The sequence below is a fragment of the Oncorhynchus clarkii genome, chromosome 10 (genome assembly GCF_045791955.1).
Source record: "Oncorhynchus clarkii lewisi isolate Uvic-CL-2024 chromosome 10, UVic_Ocla_1.0, whole genome shotgun sequence".
NCBI classification, from domain to species: Eukaryota; Metazoa; Chordata; class Actinopteri; order Salmoniformes; family Salmonidae; genus Oncorhynchus; species Oncorhynchus clarkii.
The window spans coordinates 18827705-18851604 of NC_092156.1; the positions used below are offsets into that span (position 1 = coordinate 18827705).

General features: G+C 42.5%; 1 protein-coding gene across 2 annotated transcripts; it reads right to left on the bottom strand.

Moving 5' to 3' along the window:
* Positions 1–563: 563 nt before the first annotated feature.
* Positions 564–23546, bottom strand: LOC139418090 (glucose-6-phosphate exchanger SLC37A2-like). Of its 2 annotated transcripts, none has more exons than XM_071167268.1 (18): positions 22847–23546; positions 21621–21702; positions 20465–20555; positions 20217–20295; positions 19991–20126; positions 18812–18888; positions 18368–18534; positions 17882–17919; positions 17403–17549; positions 17042–17132; positions 16817–16879; positions 13434–13519; positions 12855–12903; positions 12462–12535; positions 12012–12090; positions 11516–11613; positions 10515–10579; positions 564–2432 (listed from the first exon to the last, which is right to left on the bottom strand). In XM_071167268.1, the coding sequence occupies exons 1-18, from the start codon at positions 22903–22905 to the stop codon at positions 2417–2419; spliced, it is 1497 nt and encodes a 498-aa protein (XP_071023369.1). In that variant the 5' UTR covers positions 22906–23546; the 3' UTR covers positions 564–2416. The 2 variants fall into 2 exon arrangements, with proteins under 2 accessions (XP_071023369.1, XP_071023370.1); XM_071167269.1 differs by having other exon boundaries at positions 17403–17519; positions 22847–23541.
* Positions 23547–23900: the final 354 nt, after the last annotated feature.

Consider the following 23900-nt stretch of genomic DNA (forward strand, 5'->3'; position numbering starts at 1 on the left):
AAATGCTTTCATTTCTAGATAGTGTTAAGGGATTTTTTTTTATCAATAATGACTATGTATACATTTCAAATCAGGACTGACTAATCAGAATACTATTATGTTACTGTATAGATGGATGAATTTTATTTTAATCCGAGTACTGAATATAATGTGTGTAAATATAATCAAGAATTAGAACAATGACTGTCTGTTCCTTGGTAGAAACGAATGAACTTATCGTCAGACTGGCTAGAATGCTTATCTACACAGGAAGACCTTGGCTTGGTCATAAATTATCTAAATTGGTGGGAGACGATGTAGGAAGGCTTGAGAACTATACTGCCATTGTACCGGAGTGGGGGAGAGGCGGGACAGTTTGAAACCTAATGATGTCATTTTCCGTTTATAACCTGTTGTAAATTGTATCATGTTCAGTACTCTCGAGAATAAACGCTAGTGCTTGATTTTGAGACAGGTGTCTGCCCATTTTATGCAAATAAGTTTCTTACAAATCCTTAGAAATGGGCTGAGTGTATTAATTTAATTGGGTATTAAACATATAGACATTTAATTCCACAAAAAAAACACCCCAAAAATATTTTTATTTTATTTTCGGCTCATTTGATTTCAAATCCAAAAAGCTGGAGTATAGAGCCAAATTACATTTTAGCTTCTCTGCCAAATAAATATGTAGGAGAGTAGGTAGTGTGCCACTAAAAGGGATACATTTACAATCAAAGTCACACGTGAAAACATTGGGTGAGCTCGTTTTGCATGGCTCGGTCCCCTAGCTGTTTGTCGCGTGGGAGGAATTGGCGCTTAACTTGCAATTTAGGAGCCCGACGGCAAAAGTCAAAGCCCCTGTTATGATACCGATGGTTTGTCGGGATAGATGGTTCCTACGATTGTACAGCTCCATCTAGATGTCACGTCGAGGACAACAGTTGTTGACAAACGTTGCATTTTAGCTAAGCCCAACCCTTTTCCTAACCTTAACTTCATTCTCTTAAGCTGCTAAATGATTTCTCCTAACGTGCCATGTACAGAAACTTCTCTCCGTAGCTGAACTCCATCTAGCCCACCGTTTTCCAATGGGGGTCGCAAGAGAAAGTCAAATCTTGCTTAGTTCATAGAAGCTGCTAGTTTTAGTTGTAATAAACAGAGTGGTTTCTGTTTTCTTCCTACAAATGTGGCTCTATCTTTTGAATGGTTTAAGCTACAAAATATTATGACCCCATGACTGAAAGATACGTGTTCCTAAGAGTCTTCTGTTTTCCTCTACAATGCCCACAAGCCACGCAGGACTCATTAGAACAGGGGGGGAAAGGTCATCAATGATGTTATTCTTTTCTACACAGAATTATTGACTGATGATCTTCTGAACTTCCCAATACCGCTGATGCATTTCAGTCATTTCAAACCATACTTCCTTGAGATTGAAATACTGTCAAAAGTGCTGTCAGACTGATTTGTAATAGACGGTTATAGACAATTTAATTTAGACAAAGTAAATGTTGGCCGTTTGGCAAAAGTTTTTTTTTATTTATTTTTTTACATGGTGGTCAGTGGGGGTGGGGGGGGGCGTCACAAACAAAATTGAAAGGGGTCGTGGGCCAAAAAAAGTTTGGGAACTCGTTATCTAGCCACAACCGTAAAAACGTTTAGTCCAGACAAACCATCAGTATCATCACATACCCTGCTCAAAATTGACGACGAGGCCGGCTAGGAGGGGTGGAGTCAAAAACAAAACAACGAAGTGCACATGGAGGATACAAACTAACTTCTAATCATTGATCAATAAACATTTCAACAAACATTTGCATCAGAGACAAATGGAATAATGTGATGGTGCAGTCTGAGAATTTTTTTGATCAGTCAGCAAACTTTTCCTTATCCGTTGAGTTTTTGTTGGTGATGACATTCACCTCCACAGCCCTTGATTACCTTGAAACTCCTCCTTTACTGCTTATGTAGTTTGGCATCCCTCGGCTGTGCAAAATGAGCTCCCCCGAATTCAACTTGCCCAATACTGGTATGTGATGTCAACTGGAGGGGAGATTGGGGAAAGGCACAGTGTGCACAGAATTGTAATGATAAAACATGAAAGATGCACACAGCACTGAGAGGGGCTATAAGAGAGAGTCTATAAAAAAAAATGTTTTAAAGTGTATTTTTGGGGGTTTAAAAGAGAAAGAGCTTTGCGGTCACTTGAGGAAGGGACATGTTCTCTCTGTCAGACGGTCCCAGAATATCAATGGCCCCTTCCTCCTTTTTCAGCTCCTTTCATCCGCTGGTGACGAGGTATGGATCCATTAAGGCTGAAGGATGAAAGGACCAGTACTGTATGAATCACAGTGTGCCTCAGGGATTATTACTGGGTCATTTTTCCTGCGCCCTTCCTCGCAGGTGTGATGCGGTCTCTGTCCCAGGCGGCCACTCAGATTTCTTTGAACCTGCAAACACAAGGTTAGATTAGCCTATTTCAGAATGGACCGAATGCAAACCTATTCCGGTTATTAACATAGGCACCAGATCATTGGATCTGATTAATTCAATGTCATTTCATATTTGAGGACTGGCGGTGTAGGAACAACCACAGAATCTTCAACTGAGTATATCTGGCTACCCGGATAAAGCACTAAATAAACTTCAGTTAGTGCTAAATACGGCTGCTAGAATCTTGAACCAAAATGTTTATCATATTACTCCCGTTCTAGCCTCTCTACATTGGCTTCCTGTTAAGGCAATGGCTGATTTCAAGGTTTTACTGCTAACCTACAAAGCATTACATGGGCTTCCACCTACCCATCTTTTCAATTTGGTCCTGCCGTACATACCTACACGTACGCTACGGTCACAAGACGCAGGCCTCCTTACTGTCCCTAGAATTTCTAAGCAAACAGCTGGAGGCAGGGCTTTCTCCTACAGAGCTCCATTTTTATGGAATGGTCTGCCTACCCATGTCAGAGACGCAGGCTCGATCTCAAATTTCAAGTCTTTATTGAAGACTCATCTCTTCAGTAGGTCTTATGATTGAGTGTAGTCTGGCCCAGGAGTGTGAAGGTGAACGGAAAGGCACTGGAGCAACGAACAGACCTTGCTGTCTCTGCCTGGCCGGTTCCCCTCTCTCCACTGGGATTCTCTGCCTCTAACCCTATTACAGGGGCTGAGTGACTGGCTTACTGGTGCTCTTCCATGCCATCCCTAGGAGGGGTGCATCACTGACGTGGTCTTCCTGTCCGGGTTGGCGCCCCCCTTTGAGTTATGCCGTGGGGGAGATCTTCTTGGTCTATACTCGGCCTTGTCTAAGGATGGTAGGTTGGTAGTTGAAGATATCCCTCTATTGGTGTGGGGGCTGAGCTTTGGCAAAGTGGGTGGGGTTATATCCTGCCTGTTTGGCCCTGTCCGGGGGTATCGTCGGACAGGGCCACAGTGTCTCCTGACCCTTCCTGTCTCAGCCTCCAGTATTTATGCTGCAGTAGTTTATGTGTCGGGGGGCTAGGGTCAGTCTGTTATATCTGGAATATTTCTCCTGTCTTATCCGGTGTCCTGTGTGAATTTAAGTATGCTCTCTAATTCTCTCTCGGAGGACCTGAGCCCTAGGACCATGCCTCAGGACTACCTGGCCTGATGACTCCTTGCTGTCCCCAGTCCACCTGGCCGTGCTGCTGCTCCAGTTTCAACTGTTCTGCCTGCGGCTATGGAACCCTGACCATGTTCTGTTATAATCTCCAACCGGCACAGCCAGAAGAGGACTAGTCACCCCCCACAGCCTGCTTCCTCTCTAGGTTTCTTCCTAGGTTTTGGCCTTTCTAGGGAGTTTTTCCTAGCCACCATGCTTCTACACCTGCATTGCTTGCTGTTTGGGGTTTTAGGCTGGGTTTCTGTACAGCACTTCGTGACATCAGTTGATGTAAGAAGGGCTTCAAATACATTTGATTAATTGATTGATAAAATTAACAAGTCAACAAAGGCACCTAGCCTACTCACAATTTTGCTGGCTAATGCTATTGACTTAGTTTGGGAGGTGGAATAAATGGGGGGCAGCATAGAGCCATGAGGTGCACAATTGTTGTTGGGGATGGAGTCTTGCTTTATTTGAAAGCAACATTATTTCACAGGATGTGAGGGTTAGTTTGGAACTTGGAATAAACAGGACAGTGTGTGGCCAGCGCGATGCGGTTGTGGATTATCCACCATACAGCTTCCTTTAACCTTCAACACTGTCTTGTAGCACAAAGAAACAGACACCTTGGCTGGTAGTGCAACTGTATTATGACAAACCCAAAACACATTACACTGTGTATTATGCTATCATTTAAAAAAAAAAATTGGTGCCTGAGAAATTGAAGCTGTGTGTCTTTTTGACCATTTGAAAACATAGTCAGGAACTTAAAACCTCTATAGGATCAGTGTTAACCTAACGTAGGCTAATGTGATTAGCATGAGGTTGTAAGTAACATGAACATTTCCCAGGATACAGACATATCTGATATGGGCAGAAAGCTTACATTCTTGTTAATCTAACTGCACTGTCCAAGTTACAGTAGCTATTACATTGAAAGACTACCGTGCTATTGTTTGAGGACCGTGCACAATTATTAACTTAAATGTATTAGTAAACCAATTAGGCACATTTGGGCAGACTTGATACAACATTTTGAACAGATTGGATCAGCCTAAAACTTTGCAAATACATTGCTAAATCTAAATTGCAACTGGGCTAGAATAATATACTATGGCCTTTCTCTTGCATTTCAAAGATGGTAAAACATTTTTTTAAATATATGTACACTGCTCAAAAAAATAAAGGGAACACTTAAACAACACACTAACTCCAAGTCAATCACACTTCTGTGAAATCAAACTGTCCACTTAGGAAGCAACACTGAATGAAAATAAATTTCACATGCTGTTGTGCAAATGGACAACAGGTGGAAATTATAGGCAATTAGCAAGACACCCCCAATAAAGGAGTGGTTCTGCAGGTGGGGACCACAGACCACTTCTCAGTTCCTATGCTTCCTGGCTGATGTTTTGGTCACTTTTGAATGCTGGCGGTGCTTTCACTCTAGTGGTAGCATGAGACGGAGTCTACAACCCACACAAGTGGCTCAGGTAGTGCAGCTCATCAATGCGAGCTGTGGCAAGAAGGTTTGCTGTGTCTGTCAGCGTAGTGTCCAGAGCATGGAGGCGCTACCAGGACACAGGCCAGTACATCAGGAGATGTGGAGGAGGCCGTAGGAGGGCAACAACCCAGCAGCAGGACCGCTACCTCCGCCTTTGTGCAAGGAGGAGCAGGAGAAGCACTGCCAGAGCCCTGCAAAATTACCTCCAGCAGGCCACAAATGTGCATGTGTCTGCTCAAACGGTCAGAAACAGACTCCATGAGGGTGTTATGAGGGCCCGACGTCCACAGGTGGGGGTTGTGCTTACAGCCTAACACCGTGCAGGACGTTTGGTATTTGCCAGAGAACACCAAGATTGGCAAATTCACCACTGGCGCCCTGTGCTCTTCACAGATGAAAGCAGGTTCACACTGAACACATGTGACAGACGTGACAGAGTCTGAAGACGCCGTGGAGAACGTTCTGCTGCCTGCAACATCCTCCAGCATGACCGGTTTGGTACTGGGTCAGTCATGGTGTGGGGTGGCATTTCTATGGGGGGCCGCACAGCCCTCCATGTGTTCGCCAGAGGTAGCCTGACTGCCATTAGGTACCGAGATGAGATCCTCAGACCCCTTGTGAGACCATATGCTGGTGCGGTTGGCCCTGGGTTCCTCCTAATGCAAGACAATGCTAGACCTCATGTGGCTGGAGTGTGTCAGCAGTTCCTGCAAGAGGAAGGCATTGATGCTATGGACTGGCCCGTCCGTTCCCCAGACCTGAATCCAATTGAGCACATCTGGGACATCAGTCTCGCTCCATCCACCAATGCCACGTTGCACCACAGACTGTCCAGGAGTTGGCGGATTCTTTAGTCCAGGTCTGGGAGGAGATCCCTCAGGAGACCATCCGCCACCTCATCTGGGCATGCTCCTGGCGTTGTAGGGAGGTCATACAGGCACGTGGAGGCCACACACACTGAGCCTAATTTTGACTTGTTTTAAGGACATTACAGGCTGATCCAACTTTGATGTAGAGTGGTTTTCCACTTTAATTTTGAATGTGACTCCAAATCCAGACCTCCATGAGTTGATAAATTTGATTTCCATTGATAATGTGTTATTTTAGTGTTCCCTTTATTTTTTGAGCAGTGTATTTTTAAATACAATTATTTGCATTATCTTTACCAGATCTAATGCGTTATATTCTCCTACATTAATTTCCACAAACTTCAAAGTGTTTCCTTTCAAATGGTATCCAGAACATGCATATCCTTGCTTCAGGTCCTGAGCTACATGCAGCAGGATTTAGGCATGTCAATTTTTGGCGAAAATTTTAAAAAGGGTGGAATCCTTAAGAGGTTTAATGCAATAGCTTCCCGGACTATCTACATTGAGCCTTTTTGCACTAACTTCTTTTACTCATCACATACGCTGCTGATACAGTTTATTATGTCACTTTACCCCTATCTATATGCACATACAATATCAACCTCAATTACTTCGTACCCCTGCACATCGACTAGGCATTGTGTATTTAATATTAGCTTTTGTTTTTTACATTGCTATTATTTCTCCATTTTCTTTTTCTCTGCATCGTTGAGAAAGGCCTATATGTAAGCATGTCACTGCTAGTCTACACCTGTTTACCAAGCATGTGATGAACACACACAGCAAAAAAATAAACATCCCCTTTTCAGGACCCTGTGTTTCAAAGATATTTAGATTTTTACGAATTAACTTCACAGATCTTCATTGTAAAGGGTTTAAAACACTGTTTCCCATGCTTGTTCAATGAACCATTAATGAACATTCACCTGTGGAACGGTCGTTAAGACACTAACAGCTTACAGACGCTAGGCAATTAAGGTCACAGTTATGAAAACACAAGAGGCCTTTCTACGGACTCTGAAAAACACCAAAAGAAAGATGCTCAGGGTCCCTACTCATCTGTGTGAATGTGCCTTAGGCATGCTGCAAGGTGGCATGAGGACTGCAGATGTGGCCAGGGCAATAAATTGCAATGTCTGTACTGTGAGACGCCTAAGACAGCGCTACAGGCTGGACAGCTGATTGTCCTCGCAGTGGCAGACCACGTGTGACACCTGCACAGGATCGGTACATCCGAACATCACACCTGCGGGCAGGTACTGGATGGCAACAACAACTGGCCGAGTTACACCAGGAACACACAATCCCTATCAGTGCTCAGACTGTCCGAAATAGGCTGAGAGAGGCTGGACTGAGGGCTTGTAGGCCTGTTGTAAGGCAAGTCCTCACCAGACATCACCGGCAACAGCGTCGCCTATGGGCACAAACCCACCATCGCTGAACCAGACAGGACTGGCAAAAAGTGCTCTTCACTGACGAGTCGCGGTTTTGTCTCACCAGGGGTGATGGTCGGATTCGCGTTTATCGTCAAAGGAATGAGCGTTACACTGAGGCCTGTGCTCTGGAGCGAGATCGATTTGGAGGTGGAGGGTCCGTCGTGGTCTGGGGCGGTGTGTCACAGCATCATCTGACTGAGCTTGTCATTGCAGGAAATCTCAACGCTGTGCGTTACAGGGAAGACATCCTCCTCCCTCATGTGGTACCCTTCCTGCAGGCTCATCCTGACATGAACCTCCAGCATGACAATGCCACCAGCCATACTGCTCGTTCTGTGCGTGATTTCCTGCAAGACAGGAATGTCAGCGTTCTACCATGGCCAGGGAAGAGCCCGGATCTCAATCCCATTGAGCACGTCTGGGAACTGTTGGATCGGAGGGTGAGGGCTAGGACCATTCCCCCCAGAAATGTCCAGGAACTTGAAGGTGCCTTGGTGGAAGAGTGGGGTAACATCTCACAGCAAGAACTGGCAAATCTGGTGCAGTCCATGAGGAGGAGAAGCACTGCAGTACTTAATGCAGCTGGTGGCCACGCCAGATACTGACCGTTACTTTTGATTTTGACCCACCCCCCCTCCTTTGTTCAGGGACACATTATTCCATTTCTGTTAGTCACATGTCTGTGGAACTTGTTCAGTTTTTGTCTCAGTTGTTGAGTCTTGTTATGTTCATACAAATATTTACACATGTTAAGTTTGCTGAAAATGAGAGGATGTTTCTTTTTTTGCTGAGTTTATACACACACTACCGTTCATAAGTTTGGGATCACTTAGAAATGTCCTTGTTGAAAGGCAAAAAAAATTGTCCATTAAAATAACAAAATTTATCAGAAATACAGAGTAGACATTTTTTATGTTGTAAATGACTATTGTAGCTGGAAACGGCTCATTTATGAAATATTTACATAGGCATACAGAGGCCCATTTACAGCAACCATCACTCCTGTGTTCCAATGGCACGTTGTGTTAGCTAATCCAAATTAATCATTTTAAAAGGCTAATTGATCATTAGAAAACCCTTTTGCAATTATGTTAGCACAGCTGAAAACTGATTAAAGGAGCAATAAAACTGGCCTTCTTTAGACTAGTTGAGTGTCTGGAGAATAAGCATTTGTGGGTTTGATTACAGGCTCAAAATGGCCAGAAACAAAGAACATTCTTATGAAACTCGTCATTCTTGTTCTGAGAAATTAAGTCTATTCCATGCGAAAAATTGCCAAGAAACTGAAGATCTCGTACAACGCTGTGTACTTCCCCCTTTACAGAACAGCACAAACTGGCCCTAACCAAAATAGAAAGAGTGAGAGGCCCCGGTGCACAACTGAGCAAGAGGACAAGTACATTAGTGTCTAGTTTGAGAAACAGACACCTCACTAGTCCTCAACTGGCAGCTTCATTAAATAGTACCCGCAAAACCCCAGTCTCAACGTCAACAGTGAAGAGGCGACTCCGGGATGCTGGCCTTCTAGGCAGAGTTGCAAAGAAAAAGACATATCTCAGACTGGCCAATAAAAATTAAAGATTAGATGGGCAAAAGAACACAGACACTGGACAGAGGAACAATGTGTAGAAGGCCCGCATCCCGGAGTCGCCTCTTCACTGTTTTGCGGGTACTATTTTATGAATCTGCCAGTTGAGGACTTGTGAGGCATCTGTTTTGGACAGACGAAAGTTTTGGACAGTTATGGACAGACAAATCTAAGTTTGAGGTGTTCGAATCACAAAGAAAAACAATCGTGAGATGCAGAAAAAATAAAAAGATGGAAGAGTGCTTGACACCATCTGTCAAGCATGGTGGAGGCAATGTGATGGTCTGGGGGTGCTTTGGTGGTGGTAAAGTGGGAAATTTGTACAGGGTAGAATGGATCTTGAAGGAAGGCAGGCTATCACTCAATTTTACAACGTCATGCCATACCCTGTGGACGGCGCTTAACTTGAGCCAATTTCTTGCTACAACAGGACAATGACCCAAAGAACAGCTCCAAACTATGCAAGAAATATTTAGGGAAGAAGCAGTCAGCTGGTATTCTGTCTATAATGGAGTGGCCAGCACAGTCACCAGATCTCAACTCTATTGAGCTTTTGTGGGAGCAGATTGACCCTATTGTACGTATGAAGTGCTCATCAAGCCATTCCAATTTGTGGGGGGTGCTTCAGGAAGCATGGGGTGAAATCTCTTCAGATTACCTCAATAAATTGACAACTAGAATGCCAAAGGTCTGCAAGGCTGTAATTGCTGTAAATGGAGGATTCTTTGACGAAAGCAAAGTTTGAAGGACACAATTATTATTTCAATTAAAAATCATTATTTATAACCTTGTCAACGTCTTGACTATATTTCCATGGAAAACAAGGACATTTCTAAGTGACCCCAAACTTTTGAACGGTAGTGTATGTATGTATGTATGTATATACTATATTCACAACAGTATCTCGGACCTGCCTGGTGTGTTCCTTGTTCTTCATGATGCTCTCTGCGCTTTTGACGGACCTCTCATATATAAATAATTATGATCAGTGTCTAATAACACCAACTCTAGTCATCCATTCAAAGACAATCACGTCTCAAGTCCTATGGGAACCTGGTGGAAATATACAACTCTCAAGACGCAATCAAGGTCCCAGGTTAATCGTGAATGACAACTTCTGATTTTTAAAAATAGCCTGAGGTGCAATTGCGATTTTCCCCTTAAAGCTAGCCAATTAATCAGCAGCCTGGAGGCCACTTTGGAGTAGAATAATGAGCACCCTTAACCTCTAGGGAAAGGCTAATGTATAAAGCCCTGGGGAGTAGCTCTATTTGTGGCTTTGACCTGTTTTTAAAGGAATAGTCATTTTAGTCCACACTCAAGTTCAATTGCATTTTGCCCCTTTTAAGTGGAGTAGCCAGTATTTGTTCACTTCTTGGATAAAATGGGTACGATTTTATGACTAACATGACTAATTGCACTTAGCAGCCACTTTATCATAAGAAAAGGAAACCAGCTTTGGGTTTCCTGTTTGGTTATATGATTCCCAGCGGTGTAGTCGTGAGCGGCTTACCCTCTATGTCTGGGGCTGTGTCCACACCAGCCCCTCACCTCTTTATACACCAGCCTGGACAGCAGCTGGAAAACAGGGAGACAGCACACTTAACACAGCTTACTAAAATAGATTCATGTTTTTACACATATAAATATAAAAAAATTATATGTAACACAATTTAAAAACAGTCCCAGAACATAAATCCTCCACCAAACTTTACAGTTGGCACTATGCATTTGGGCAGTTAGCGTTCTCCTGGCATCTGTCAAACCCAGATTCGTCCGTCGGACTGCCAGATGGTGAAACTTGATTCATCACTCTAGAGAACGTGTTTCCACTGCTCCACCCACCAATGGCACCCACCCCACTCCACACTACGCTTAGCATTACACATGGTGATCTTAGGCTTGTATGAGGCTGCTCGGCCATGGAAACCCATCTCATGAAGCTCCCAATGAACAGTTCTTGTGCTGACGCTGCTTCCAGAGGCAGTTTGGAATTCAGTAGAAGTGTTGCAACCGAGGATAGACAATTTTTAAACGCGACACGCTTCAGCACTCGGTGGTTCTGTTCTGTGAGCTTGTGTGGTCTATCACTTTGTGGCTGAGCCGTTGTTGCTCCTAGACATTTCCACTTCACAATAACCGCAATTACAGTTGACCGGGACAGCTCTTGCAGGGCAAAAATTTGACAAACTGACTTGTTGGAAAGGTGGCATCCCATGACGGTGCCATGTTGAAAGTCACTGAGCTCTTCAGTACGAGCCATTCTACTGCAAATGTTTGTCTCTGGAGATTGCATGGCTGTGTGCTCGATTTTATACACGTGGCTGAAATAGACGAATCCATTAATTTGAAGGGGTGTACACATACCAAATTATACTTTTGGCCATGTAGTGTATCAAGGGTATCATTAATTTTGTACACAATCCACAGGTGTAGCACCTTCTTTGAACATGTGGCAAAAATCTTGCAGTGGTTTATAAAACATGTTAATAAAAACAAAGATTAAAAACTAACCAAACAGGCGAGGATATCAGCAGTGATCAGCATGAAAAAGACATTGTTCCATCCCGTCGGAGAGATCAGCCCTGCTAACAGAGGACCTAGGGCGGCACCTAGAGGAGAGTCAGAAAATAAGAGTCAGGGGAACCCAAGCACCTAAAACCAGGACTGGATATACAATCTGATTTGGGACAACAATCATAAAAAGTCTGCCTTTAGAACACTACATGATTTACAATAGAAAATAGTTTTGTATGAGCCATGGACCTTGTACATAAACTGTATACAACTTGTAATTGTCACATAACACTGCAATGACTGAGCATTGAAGTTAATCTCTCAAAACACAGGCAACCTAAAATAAAAACCTTCCTTCATGCATTGACACAGGCACACAAAGGCAACTTAGCACCACCAACCCATTACTAGTTACCATTACAAGCATCAAATCTAAAAACAACAATATCAAAGAGTACCAATCCCCCGTGTGTCCTAGAAATTCCCCACATACCTATTGACCCTGTGCCGTCAATAATTGCAGTGACCGTTGACAATGCTCTAGAATTTCCTCTCAGGCTCTCATGCGTCCCCTATGAAAGGAAAACCCTAATTTTGAATCAACATTCAGCATAAAAGACTTGGGCTCTTTCCAAATGTTTCTCTCCTCAATTCCTTGTGTTCTCTCTCCTCTGCCTCTTCTCAAAACGTATGGAAGGTGAAGGTCTGACGGGAGGGACCTTGGGATCTTCTTCTCCAATACGGTTTGAGAAAGAGGCAAGGGAGATAGAATGCAAGGAATCGAGGAAAGACGCTTTAGAAAGTGTCTTGGACTAACAGGGAACCTGGGGAATTTGGGGTGAGAGGGGCAATGACGGGCTTATCTCCTGTGTGACTTCAGGAGAGCTGAGGACTTCATGTGAGAAAGGCATGCAGCAGTGCAGTCTGGGGTGGATGTGCTTACCAGGTCAGCAGACACAGCAGTGGTGATGAGGGCGTAGGGTCCGTTCACCAGGGCTCCGCACACCAACAGCATCCCTACAAGGCAGAGGAAAACAGCAACAAGTGGATCAGGCATGTACAGTACGCTAGCTAGCAGACAAAGGCTATTTTTAATAAGCTTTTCATAGTGATATTGTGGTTGTTATGTTGGTTGCACCGATTGCAAGTCGTAGATAAGAGTGTCTGCCAAATGACAAAGCGTAAATGTGAAATCCACAGGCTACAAACACACAACCGACACACAGTAAAGACAATGTGTTAAATTGGAGCATTTATGTAGTTTTCAGAGGCGTTGAAACCAAAATAGCTCCATGGCTTCAAAGTCAAATTTCATACAGAATAACTTAACTCTTACCGATTGTGGTTGCTAGGCTATGCTGTCCAATGTGGTTGTACAGGAACAGCTAGGAAAGCAACAAAAAACAAACATTTAGACTGGATCGTGGGTCAAATGTGTCACTTTTGAAGGATTTACTAACCCACATGCAGACCCAAAGGAAAACATTGAGCTATGCTGAAAAACGGATTGACACACTACTGTAAAGGAGCTCACGGACTAACATAAAATGTTTTCAGGCTTGGGCAGCGGGTGAAGTTCACTGCCAAATCCAGAGTTCCAAGCACAGCCAAATTCCTTTTTCTGTGTCCATAATGCAGTCATATTTACATTGCATATATGTGATTGTGTGATCAAAACTTTGACATAGAGAATTGCCTCTTTTCATAAGTGAATATAAAGTGTCTAGTCCACATTTATAATTCAGGCATTTGTGCAGGCCTTTCCTTATCTACAGTATATTTTGCCCAGCACCGGTTTTCTAAAGTCTGGAATGTACAGATTTCCCTGTGGGCGGCGCTTAGAGACACTATAAATGGCCCTGGTGTTACACATGGTTAAAAGCCAGTGATGTCTTATGTGTGAATGCACACTCACCATAGGGGCAGCCAGAATTAACATGACACAGCAGGTAGAGGCTCTGCCCCCAGTTTGGTCCGACACCAGTCCAGCCACGATGCCCCCTGCAGAAACACAGCACACACCCTTAACACACAGGGGGAGACAGCAGTCCTACATTAATGATCAATATTATGGGAAGTGCTCTGACACCATACAGTGAGAGCCATTAATTGACCAATTCTAATGAGAACTCTTTTGGCAGACTACTACAGCAGTTACTTGTTATGACTATGGTCTGAATTGTGTTACAAAATGGGATTAAAATCGATTTCATTGTAAATGTTAACTAAAATATAGTTGTTGCATAAGTATTGAGCTCCCTGAGTCAATACATGTTAGAAACACCTTTGTCTGCGATTATGGCTATGCGTCTTCTTAGGTAAATCTAAGAGCTTTACACACCTGGATTGTGCAATATCCAAGCTCTGTCAAGATGTTGGGGATCATGGCTAGACAGACATTAAGACTTTCCATAGATTTTCAAGCAGCTTTAAGTCAAAACTGTAACTAGGCCACTCAGGAACATTCACAGTCTTCTTGGTAAGCAACTCCAGTGTAGATTTGGCCTTGTGTGGTAGGTTATTGTCCTGCTGAAAGGGGAATTCCTCTCCCAGTGTGTTGGAAAGCAGACTAACCAGGTTCTCCTCTAGGATTTTGCCTGTTTCCATCCCGTTTCTTTTTATCCTGAAAAATTACCCAGCATTTGCCGTTGTCAAGCGTACCTATACCATGATGCAGCCACCACCATGCTTGACAATAAGGAGGCAGTTCCTCAGTGATGAGTTGTGTTGGATTTTCCCCAAACATAAGGCCTTGAATTGGGCTAAAAAGTGCATTGCTTTGTGTTTTTTTTAGCATTATTAATTTTGTGCCTTGTTGCATACAAGATGAATGTTTTGTAATATTTTTTATTCTGTCCGTTGTATTCTCCTTTTTAGGTCATTATTGTTGAGTCACTACAATATTGTTGATTCATCCTCAGTTCTCTCATCACAGCCACTGAACTCTAGCTCTTAACATCCCCAATGACATGGTAATATCCCTGAGCAGTTTCATTCCTGTCCTGCAGCTCAGTTCAGAAGGACGACTGTATCTTTGATGTGTCTGGGTAGTTTAATACATAATCCATAGCATATTTATTAACTTGACAATGCTTAAAGAGATATTGTAAGTCTGATTTGTTATTGTTACCCATCACTGCCCTTCTTTGAGGCTTTCGAAAAGCTCCTTGGTCTTTGTTTTTGAATCTGTGCTTGAAATTCAATACTTGACTGAGGGACCTTACAGATGTAGTACAGTTGAAGTCAGAAGTTTACATACACCTTAGCCAAATACATTTAAAGTCAGTTTTTCACAATTCCTGACATTTAATCCATGTAAAAATTCCCTGCCTTAGGTCAGTTAGGATCACCACTTTATTTTAAGAATGTGAAATGTCAGAATAATAGTAGAGAGAAAGATTTCAGCTTTTATTTCTTTCATCACATTCCCAGTGGGTCAGAAGTTTACATACACTCAATTAGTATTTGGTAGCATTGCCTTTAAATTGTTTCACTTGGGTCTAACGTTTTGGGTAGCCTTCCAGAACCTTCCCACAATAAGTTGGGTGAATTTTGGCCCATTCCTCCTGACAGAGCTGATGTAACTGAGTCAGGTTTGTAGGCCTCCTTGCTCGCACACACTTTTTCAGTTCTGCCCACATATTTTTTATAGGATTGAGGTCAGGGCTTTGTGATGGCCACGCCAATACCTTGACTTTGTTGTCCTTATGCCATTTTGCCACAACTTCGGAAGTGTGCTTGGGGTCATTTTCCATTTGGAAGACTCATTTGCAACCATGCTTTAACTCCCTGACTGATATCTTGACATGTTGCTTCAACATATGCACATACTTTTCCTTCCTCATGATGCCATTTATTTTATGAAGTGCACCAGTCCCTCCTGCAGCAAAGCACCCCCAAAACATGATGCTGCCACCCCCGTGCTTCACGTTTGGGATGGCAGTCTTCGACTTGCAAGCCTCCCCCTTTTTCCTCCAAACATAATGATGGTCATTATGGCCAAACAGTTCTATTTTTGTTTCATCAGACCAGAGGACATTCCTCCAAAAAGTACGATCTTTGTCCCCATGTGCAGTTGCAAACCATAGTCTGGCTTTTTTAGGGCAGTTTTGGAGCAGTTGCTTCTTCCTTGCTGAGTGGCCTTTCAGGTTATGTCGATATCGGACTCGTTTTACTGTGGACCTTTGTACCCGTTTCCTCAAGCATCTTCACAAGGTCCTTTGCTGTTGTCCTGGGATTGATTTGCACTTTTCGCACCAAAGTACACTCATCTCTAGGAGAGAGAATGCGTCTCCTTCCTGAGCGGTATGACGGCTGTGTGGTCCCATGGTGTTCATACTTGCGTATTATTGTTTGTACAGATGAATGTGGTACCTTCAGGCCTTTGGAAATTGCTCCCAAGGATGAACCAGACTTGTAGAGGTCTACAAAAAAGATTCTGAGGTCTTGGCTGATTTCTTTTGATTTTCCCATGATGTCAAGCAAAGAGGCACTGAATTTGAAGGTAGGCCTTGAAATACATCCACAGGTACACCTCCAATTGACTCAAATGATGTCAATTAGCCTATCAGAAGCTTCTAAAGCCATGACATAATTTTCTGGAATTTTCCAAGCTGTTAAAAAGGCACAGTCAACTTAGTGCATGTAAACTTCTGACCCACTGGAATTCTGATACAGTGAATTATAATTGATATAATCTGTCTGTAAACAATTGTTGGAAAAATGACTTGTGTCATGCACAAAGTAGATGTCCTAACAGACTTGCCAAAACTATAGTTTGTCAACAAGAAATTTGTGGAGTGGTTGAAAAACGAGATTTAATGACTCCAACCTAAGTGTATGTAAACTTCCGACTTCAACTGTATGTATGGGGGACAGAGGAAGGGTTAGTCATTCAAAAATCATGTTAACCTCTATTATTTCTCACAGTGAGTCAAATCTTTCAGTTAGAATTGTTCCACTTTGACAGAGTATTTTGAGTAGATTGTTGACAGAAAAATGCAACTAAATCCATTTTTATCCCACTTTGTAACACAATAAACTGAATAAATACAAGGGATATGAATACTTTTCCAAGACACTGTATATGGTCTGTTTTGTTATGACTGCAGACATTATTTGTTATGACTGCAGAAACCACTCATTATTTCTATGATTTGTTAAAACTACAGTGCAAACAAAACATCCAGGTAATCAGGGAAGAGCTTCCTGGTTCCTCATATGATCTTACAGATTATTGGGCTATAAGAAGGTTAGATAATGCCATATAAAACCCACCACAAAACTGTTAAGGCTTACCAACAATTCCTCCTACATCAAATAGTGTTGACATGTCCCCAGCTTCCTTGGGGTCAAAATGGGCTGAGGAAATAAACATTGGGAATTTTAAGTGACACAGTACGCAATTGACAGTGCATCTCACAATGCAAAGCAAATCATTATCAGCTTATAAACATTGTTAGCATTTGAACCCTCAGGTGAAATGACAACTGGAAACAAATAGGCGCTAAACTGAGTACGTACCAACGTTAGCAATGTAGAGAGGAAGCCAGTAGAGGAAGGTGTAGCTAACGAGCTTAGCGAACAGAAGACAGAGGGAGAACTCCATCACGCCCTGTAAGATAACACACATATTACACAGTCATAGCAACTGTCATAACAACAGTCAACTGCATTCATCTGGGTTTGGAGAGTAATTACAAACAATGAGTCACAACAGAGGTGAAACAGGAATTCAAGGCTTAGGTGCAATGACATAAAATTACAACACATTATTATGTTGATTGCCTGTGTCTGTTTTGCCAGAGGAATACTTGTGTACCATTTGATGAAATTCAGCAATTGAAAAGGCTTGAAATGAAAGTAGATTGTGATCCCCACTCACAGGTATCCTGAGGGCCCCACAGAAGCTGATGGCCTTGGTGTGCTCCTCTGCCGGCTCAGAGGAGATAGAGTTGGACTGGCCAGGACTGCTGAAGATCTCCTCATTACTGGATGAGTTCTGTAAGAGAGGCTCCTTCTCATTGTCCTCCTGTACATACACAGCAATTAGCATGGTTCTAACCAGGGCTGCAACTATTGACTGTTTTAAGGTTGAATAGATCTGTTTGACATTTATTTTATTACTCTATAATATCAAGTCTTACAAAGGAAAGTAATGTAATGACAAAACGTTGGTCATCATAAAACAAAAATAAGGTCAAAAACTGGGCATAGCTGGTAGCCTAGAGGTTAGTGAAGCAGGCCAGGCATCATATCTCAGGTGCAACCTACACTTACTGCCCTTGTGGCCTTTAACAAGGCAGCCCTTCTCTATACTACTAAGGGCACCAATTACTTAATGTGTTCTTTGGTTGTACTTACATGGTGTTGTGGAGGGCTGCAACCGATATCTTCTGGTTCTGTGACAGAAAAAAGGTTTTGCTCACAAATATATTTTCATGTCAAAATACAGTCTTGGGACAAGCCAACTCTCATTTTACATGTCGTCTTAATGTTAACAGTCTAAGTTTAAGATGAAATGCCTGCAGTGAAAACTCTGATAAATGCAACATGATCCTTTTTCAAACTAGCTTAATAAAAATGTCTCCTCCATAATAACTGTATAGTGGCAATGAACATGTTGACTATGATCTATCAAGCTTCAATAGGTTGTAATGGATTACAGTCAGCACTATTGTCATGTTTTGAACAAGGTCTGGGCATATCCATAAAGCGTCTCAAAGTAGGAACTCTGATCTAGGATCAGGCCCCCTCTGTCCATTCATTATAATCTCAAAGGCAAAACTTCTAGATCAGCAATCCTACTCTGAGACGCTTTAAGAATACGGGCCAAAAGGTCAGACTCACTCTCCACCAGGAAGAAGAAACAGAGAACGCCAGTGGAGGCGATGATGATGCCAGGCACAATGAAGGACATGCCCCAGGCCGAAGATACGAAGACGCCAGCGATGAGTGAGCCCAGGATGTTGCCTACTGAGGTGTGGGAGTTCCAGACGCCCATGATGAATCCTCGCCTGGAGGGAGAGGGACAGACACATACAGATAGGATGGAAATGAGAGGTGGATTTACCTTGAGAAACATTGTACATCTTGACGGTGAACAGTGAGACAGCTTACTAAATACTGAGGACAGTTTTTGGCATTGGCATTGGACGCCTGTTGCTTTTACTTTCACATCATGTGCCTGACTGTGAGCAACAGATAAAAACCCTGCACGAGATGGAAAAGAGGGTACTGATACTGCGTAGTCAGCATTGCTGAACCAGTCTACAGTAAGGATGTCTCACTCACTTCCCTTTTCCGAACCAGTTCCCAACGCAGGCCACCACTGCAGGCCAGCCTGTCGTCTGCACCAGTCCATTCATTGCCTACGAAAGTAAGAGGGAGATTGAGGTCTTTAAATTCTGTTATTTCAACATTAAATATGTCCCTACACCAGACCCAATGAGAGAAAAAGAGGGAGAGAGAGATACTTTTTGTATCCCAACAAGAAAGAGAGAAAGAAAGGGATACAAATAAAAACAGAGAAGGGGGGTGGGCTGGTTTCATACATTACATTCCAACAAACAGCCTTGAGAAAAGTACTGGCATTGAAACACTCTTTCAGCCTCCCTCACACTATCGCTGTCATATGATACTGAAACAGAGAGGGGCTACCTGGACTTGTGCAATAAGAAATGCCTAGCCAGTTGTAGCTCAATCTTGGGTGCAATGATCACGTTCCCGCACTGACTGACTGTGTGGAGGCTCATTGATTTAACGCTACGTTAGTCTACATGATACACTTGTAGAGTAATAAAATATATATAGCTGTGGGTTATATTAGCCACGACTTACCGTTCTTTGTGCAGCTTCAAATGTTGAACAAAGTTGGAAATTGTTGCACCTCCGTCTAATTTTATTCCCGCATGTTTTGCAAGTTACAATCCGTTTTTTGTTGATACAGCGTAGTCTTTATATCCAAAAATAATAATTTTGGCTATCATCTTTCCAAGGGCTCCATCTGAATTCACCCGCCAACGTTCCTCTGCACTGCCGCGCACAACTTTTTCTCAGCTGGCACAATTTGATTGGCTGCTGTCCGATTCAAACTGTAATCCGTTAAATGGCGAGTTCATGCGCTGCACACTTTATTTAATAGCATAATTTTGATATACTTGGGCTTGGGGAGGGTATCAAGTCAGGTCGAGTCATCCAAGTCAAGTCACGAGTCATTGGTGTCAAAGATGATTTTCAAGTCATCATATTTGTGAATCGAATCTGACTAGAGTCCAAGTCATGTGACTCGAATCAACACCTCTGGCTGTAAGTAGCAGTAGAAGTATTGTTTCCCGTTAGTTTACTCCAGTCAGGGTAGGGATGGTAGTGTATGGCGAAAAAAAGTATATTTAATAAAAAAAATTAAAAGGTAACTATGCTGCAGAGTGTGAGCAAGTGACTGAATGGTTTTGGAGGAGATTTAACCCGTACCTGGAAGAAGGCGTAGTACCATATTGAGTGGATGTTCAAGTAGAAGCCCAGGCCAAACAGACATGTGAAGAGACCACTGAGAAGCATACCGATGGTCAAGTAGTAGCGCAGGGGCACGCGCTCTCCAAATATCCCACTGTCAAACCGCACAACATCATCTGGTCAACTGCTTGTAGTGAGTTAACACACATATACAAAACACAATCAAATACATCATTCGGCCTACCTGAAAAACATGCCAATGGCATAAGCAACCAGGAAGGAGTTGTCCACAGCTCCAAACAGTGTCTTGTAGTTGTCCTGGTCTGGACAGAACAAGAGGACACTGAAAATATCCAAATGAAATCTGCTGTCCCATTCTACTGACATGTTGTGCATTCTAAATATTTGTTTTGTAAGCACTCAGAAAACTTTGGAAGAATTTATATTTCTTCTTAAAATTAACAAAGAACTCGAGTCTAGCAGAGGACTCACCAAAGGGCGCCCAGTCACACCAGGTTTCATTGTCAGTTCCATTGAGGTTTGGAGGTCGAATGAGGGTGGAACAATTTCTGTGCAGCTGACTCTGTACATGCATGGGGCAATAAGCAGAGATTACACACATGGACACAAAACACTCAGCCTTTAAGATAACCTGCATAAAGATGGTAAAGAACTAAACGTCTCGAAAGAAAAACTATGAAATAATTTTCTCACAAACTATACTGAACATAAACACAACAGGCAACAATTTCAAATATTTGACTGAGTTACAGTTCATATAAGGAAATCAGTAAATTGAAATAAATTAATTAGACCCTAATCCATGGATTTCACATGACTTGGCAAAGGCACAGCCATGGGTGGGCAAAGGCCTACCCACTTGGGAGACTGCCCCCAATCAGAATGAGCTTTTCCCCCACAAAAGGACTTTATTAAAGACAGAAATACTCCTCAGTTTCATCAGCTGTCTGGGTGGCTGGTCTCACGATCCCACAGGTAAAGAGGCCGGATGCGGCAGTCCTGGACTGGCATGGTTAAATGTGGTCTGCGGTTGTGAGGCCGGTTGGAAGTACTGACAAATTCTCTAAAACGACGTTGGAGGCGGCTTATGGTAGAGAAATTAACATTAAATTCCCTAGCAACAGCTCTGGTGGACATTCCCACAGTCAGCATGCCAATTGCATGCTCCCTCAAAACTTGAGACATCTGTGGCATAGTGTTGTGTGGCAAAACTGCACATTTTAAAGTGGCCTTGTACTGACCCGAGCACAAGATGCACCTGTGTAATGATCATGCTGTTTAATGAGCTTCTTGATATGCCACACCTGTCAGGTGGTTTGATTATCTTGGCAAAGGAGAAATGCTCACTAACAGGGATGTAAACAAATTTGTGCACAACAGAAATAAACTTTGTGTGTATGGAACATTTCTGGGATCTTTTATTTCAGGTCATGAAACATGATACCAACACTTTACATGTTGTTTTTATATTTTTGTTCAGTATATAGTCTTAACCATTGTAGTGCGGCTCGAGTGTTCTAGGGATTTTGTGGTCTAGAACACCTAGAGATGTAACAATATAAAGCTGAACAGTGTGGCCATACATTTCAATAACGTGTAATACAGGTTTGTGGAGTCAGTGTATCACCTTAATGATGCTGATGGGTTTCCGGGAGAGATGGTAGCTGGTATAGAAGAGGAAGGTGAGGAAGAGGGTGAAACCTCGGTACCTGGACAGAGAGAGTAGAAGAGCTCATTCTAATGTTATCCAAAGCAAATACCATGCCATGAACTTCGTCCTCTTTGTAAGTCAAAGCACACCCTCTACAGTTTTTAGGACAATCTCTTTCTTTCACATGGTCTAGACTAGAAGTCTCCAGGGATGTTAGCATCATAGGTTCTGGAAGGAGGGAGAGGGGAGAGAGGCCGAGAGGCAGGCTTCAAACTACCATCCTGGAGAGGGTTCTGGGGAGAACACAAAACCATTGTTCACATGGACTTGTCTGTACAGTAGACAGTACACATAAGCACTTTTTTTTTGTGGGAACCTGACATGGAAACAAAACAGGGTATTCAGAATAGTTCTTCAGTGCTGGGACCAGTACAGGGACCTGGCTGCCTGATGACACTAGGTGCACACTGCACAGGAAGGCAGCTAGTTACAACCCACAGACACTGCATGCTCTGTACTGACTGTTTACTTTTCCTGGAGTGGAAAGGCAGGTTTTATCATGAGTTCGATTCCGTTAACACCTCACTTACAACCTGGTGTAACCTCCTCATCCCCAGGCTAATTGCACACAACACATAGAATTCATCTCAAATTAAACCATATTAGTGTTCTACTTTTGACCATGTGCTGTGGTCAAAAGTGGTACACTACATAGGGAATTGGATGCCATTTCAGACTCAGCCATTCGGGAGGTAGTGTAGTGCCTGAGACTAAACCTGCTGTGACCTTTAACCCTTTACTGGATCAGTGACAGCAATAATGCAGAAGGTTTTGTTGATTGCAGAATAGTTACAGAAATCCAATAGCCTTCACCTAGGATGATTGCATGTAACATTATATGATTGTATTTGCAAAAAGAAGCATTGACATATTTGAATATGGGGTTTAACTATACCTAATGAAACACTCAAATTAAATCTAGACGGTTGACTAATTCCTAACATTCCAGAATGTCAGTATGTCAGTAATGCATAGATAGAATGACACCAAATCTCTCGCCAATCATTGACATCTAGCTGATTAAGGACAAAACCGCCGTTTCCCCTCCCCCATCATCAAAGTACATACTGTAAAATTCAATGCATTTAGTTTTGTTTACATAAAGGGTGTCACAATATAATTCAAAGACAGTGTAAACTTACCAGCTGTCTCTTGAGAAGGACGTGATCAGTCTAATGCCGGGAGCCAAAGAAGACCTCATCTTTGGTGTAGTAGCCTAAACAACTTCGTAAAACTTGTTAAAAACCGCTTACAATTTTCTCTCAGACATGGCTTCAAAAGTTATATCGGGTGCCTTATATACACCCAATTGATGATATAGTATTTGTACAAAAACTAGGACTACAAAAAAAAAAAATCTCTAAAACTCACTAAAAACACATTTAAACGATTAAGTTTCGTTACATGGGACAGCTTCTTTTCTCACAGGCTCTCGCTTGAAATTTCTTTCCACTTGTCTTTGATTAAAAACACACCGATTTTGATTTTCTTTAAAAAAAAATAATTTAAAATATAAAGAACAAAAACACTCCGAGCACTGATCAAAAAAGTTTCAGTCGCTTTGCTATTCCTGCTTCATGATGATGTGGGTGAATCTCCACAAACAATGAATTCCCATCGATTTCCATACTTGCTCGAGTCCGCTGATAGCGTTATAAAAGCCGGTTCCTATAAATACTCTATGCACTTCTCTACCGTGTCACACGGAAATGTGTACATATGTTAACAGATTGTGTCCATAATAGTTTGAAGGCAATCCTCCCCTAATGTTTTCCAAACTCAGGCAAAACGCCTCAACAAAATCTATATTCCGAAGTGTGTGGACACGTGTTTCCCGTGTCTGACGTCACATAATTAAAGGAGCGATGATTGAATGGGAAAGTTCGTTTTACATGGCCCGTTGTCTTGGTTGGGCAGAGTTTGTATAGTCAGTCCATTCTATTGTACTATAATGTAATCTCCACTCAACCGGGGCACCGGGCTATAAAAACAATCTCGTCCATTAACTCTTCAAATAGCAGAGAAGTGCGGTTTGTCTTTCTTGATGTGTTATAACCTACTTACAGCAGAAAATGAAAATACGCAAAAATGGCTATATTTTTAAATGCAATCTCTAAAATTACAAATTTAAACGTTTCTTGGGTCATGTTGGTAGAGATTTTCGGCACAACACCGGCAAGGTTGAAAAATCAACCG

What these genes read in the sequence shown, in the direction of transcription:
- LOC139418090 (XM_071167268.1), bottom strand. Translation starts at nt 22,905, where the DNA reads ATGAGGTCTTCTTTGGCTCCCGGCATTAGACTGATCACGTCCTTCTCA. An exon ending in TCCTTCTCAAGAGACAGCTG is followed by an intron (nt 21,703 to 22,846) that starts GTAAGTTTACAC and finishes CTCTCTGTCCAG; the next exon opens with GTACCGAGGTTTCACCCTCT. An exon ending in AACTGGTTCGGAAAAGGGAA is followed by an intron (nt 18,535 to 18,811) that starts GTGAGTGAGACA and finishes CTCTCCCTCCAG; the next exon opens with GCGAGGATTCATCATGGGCG.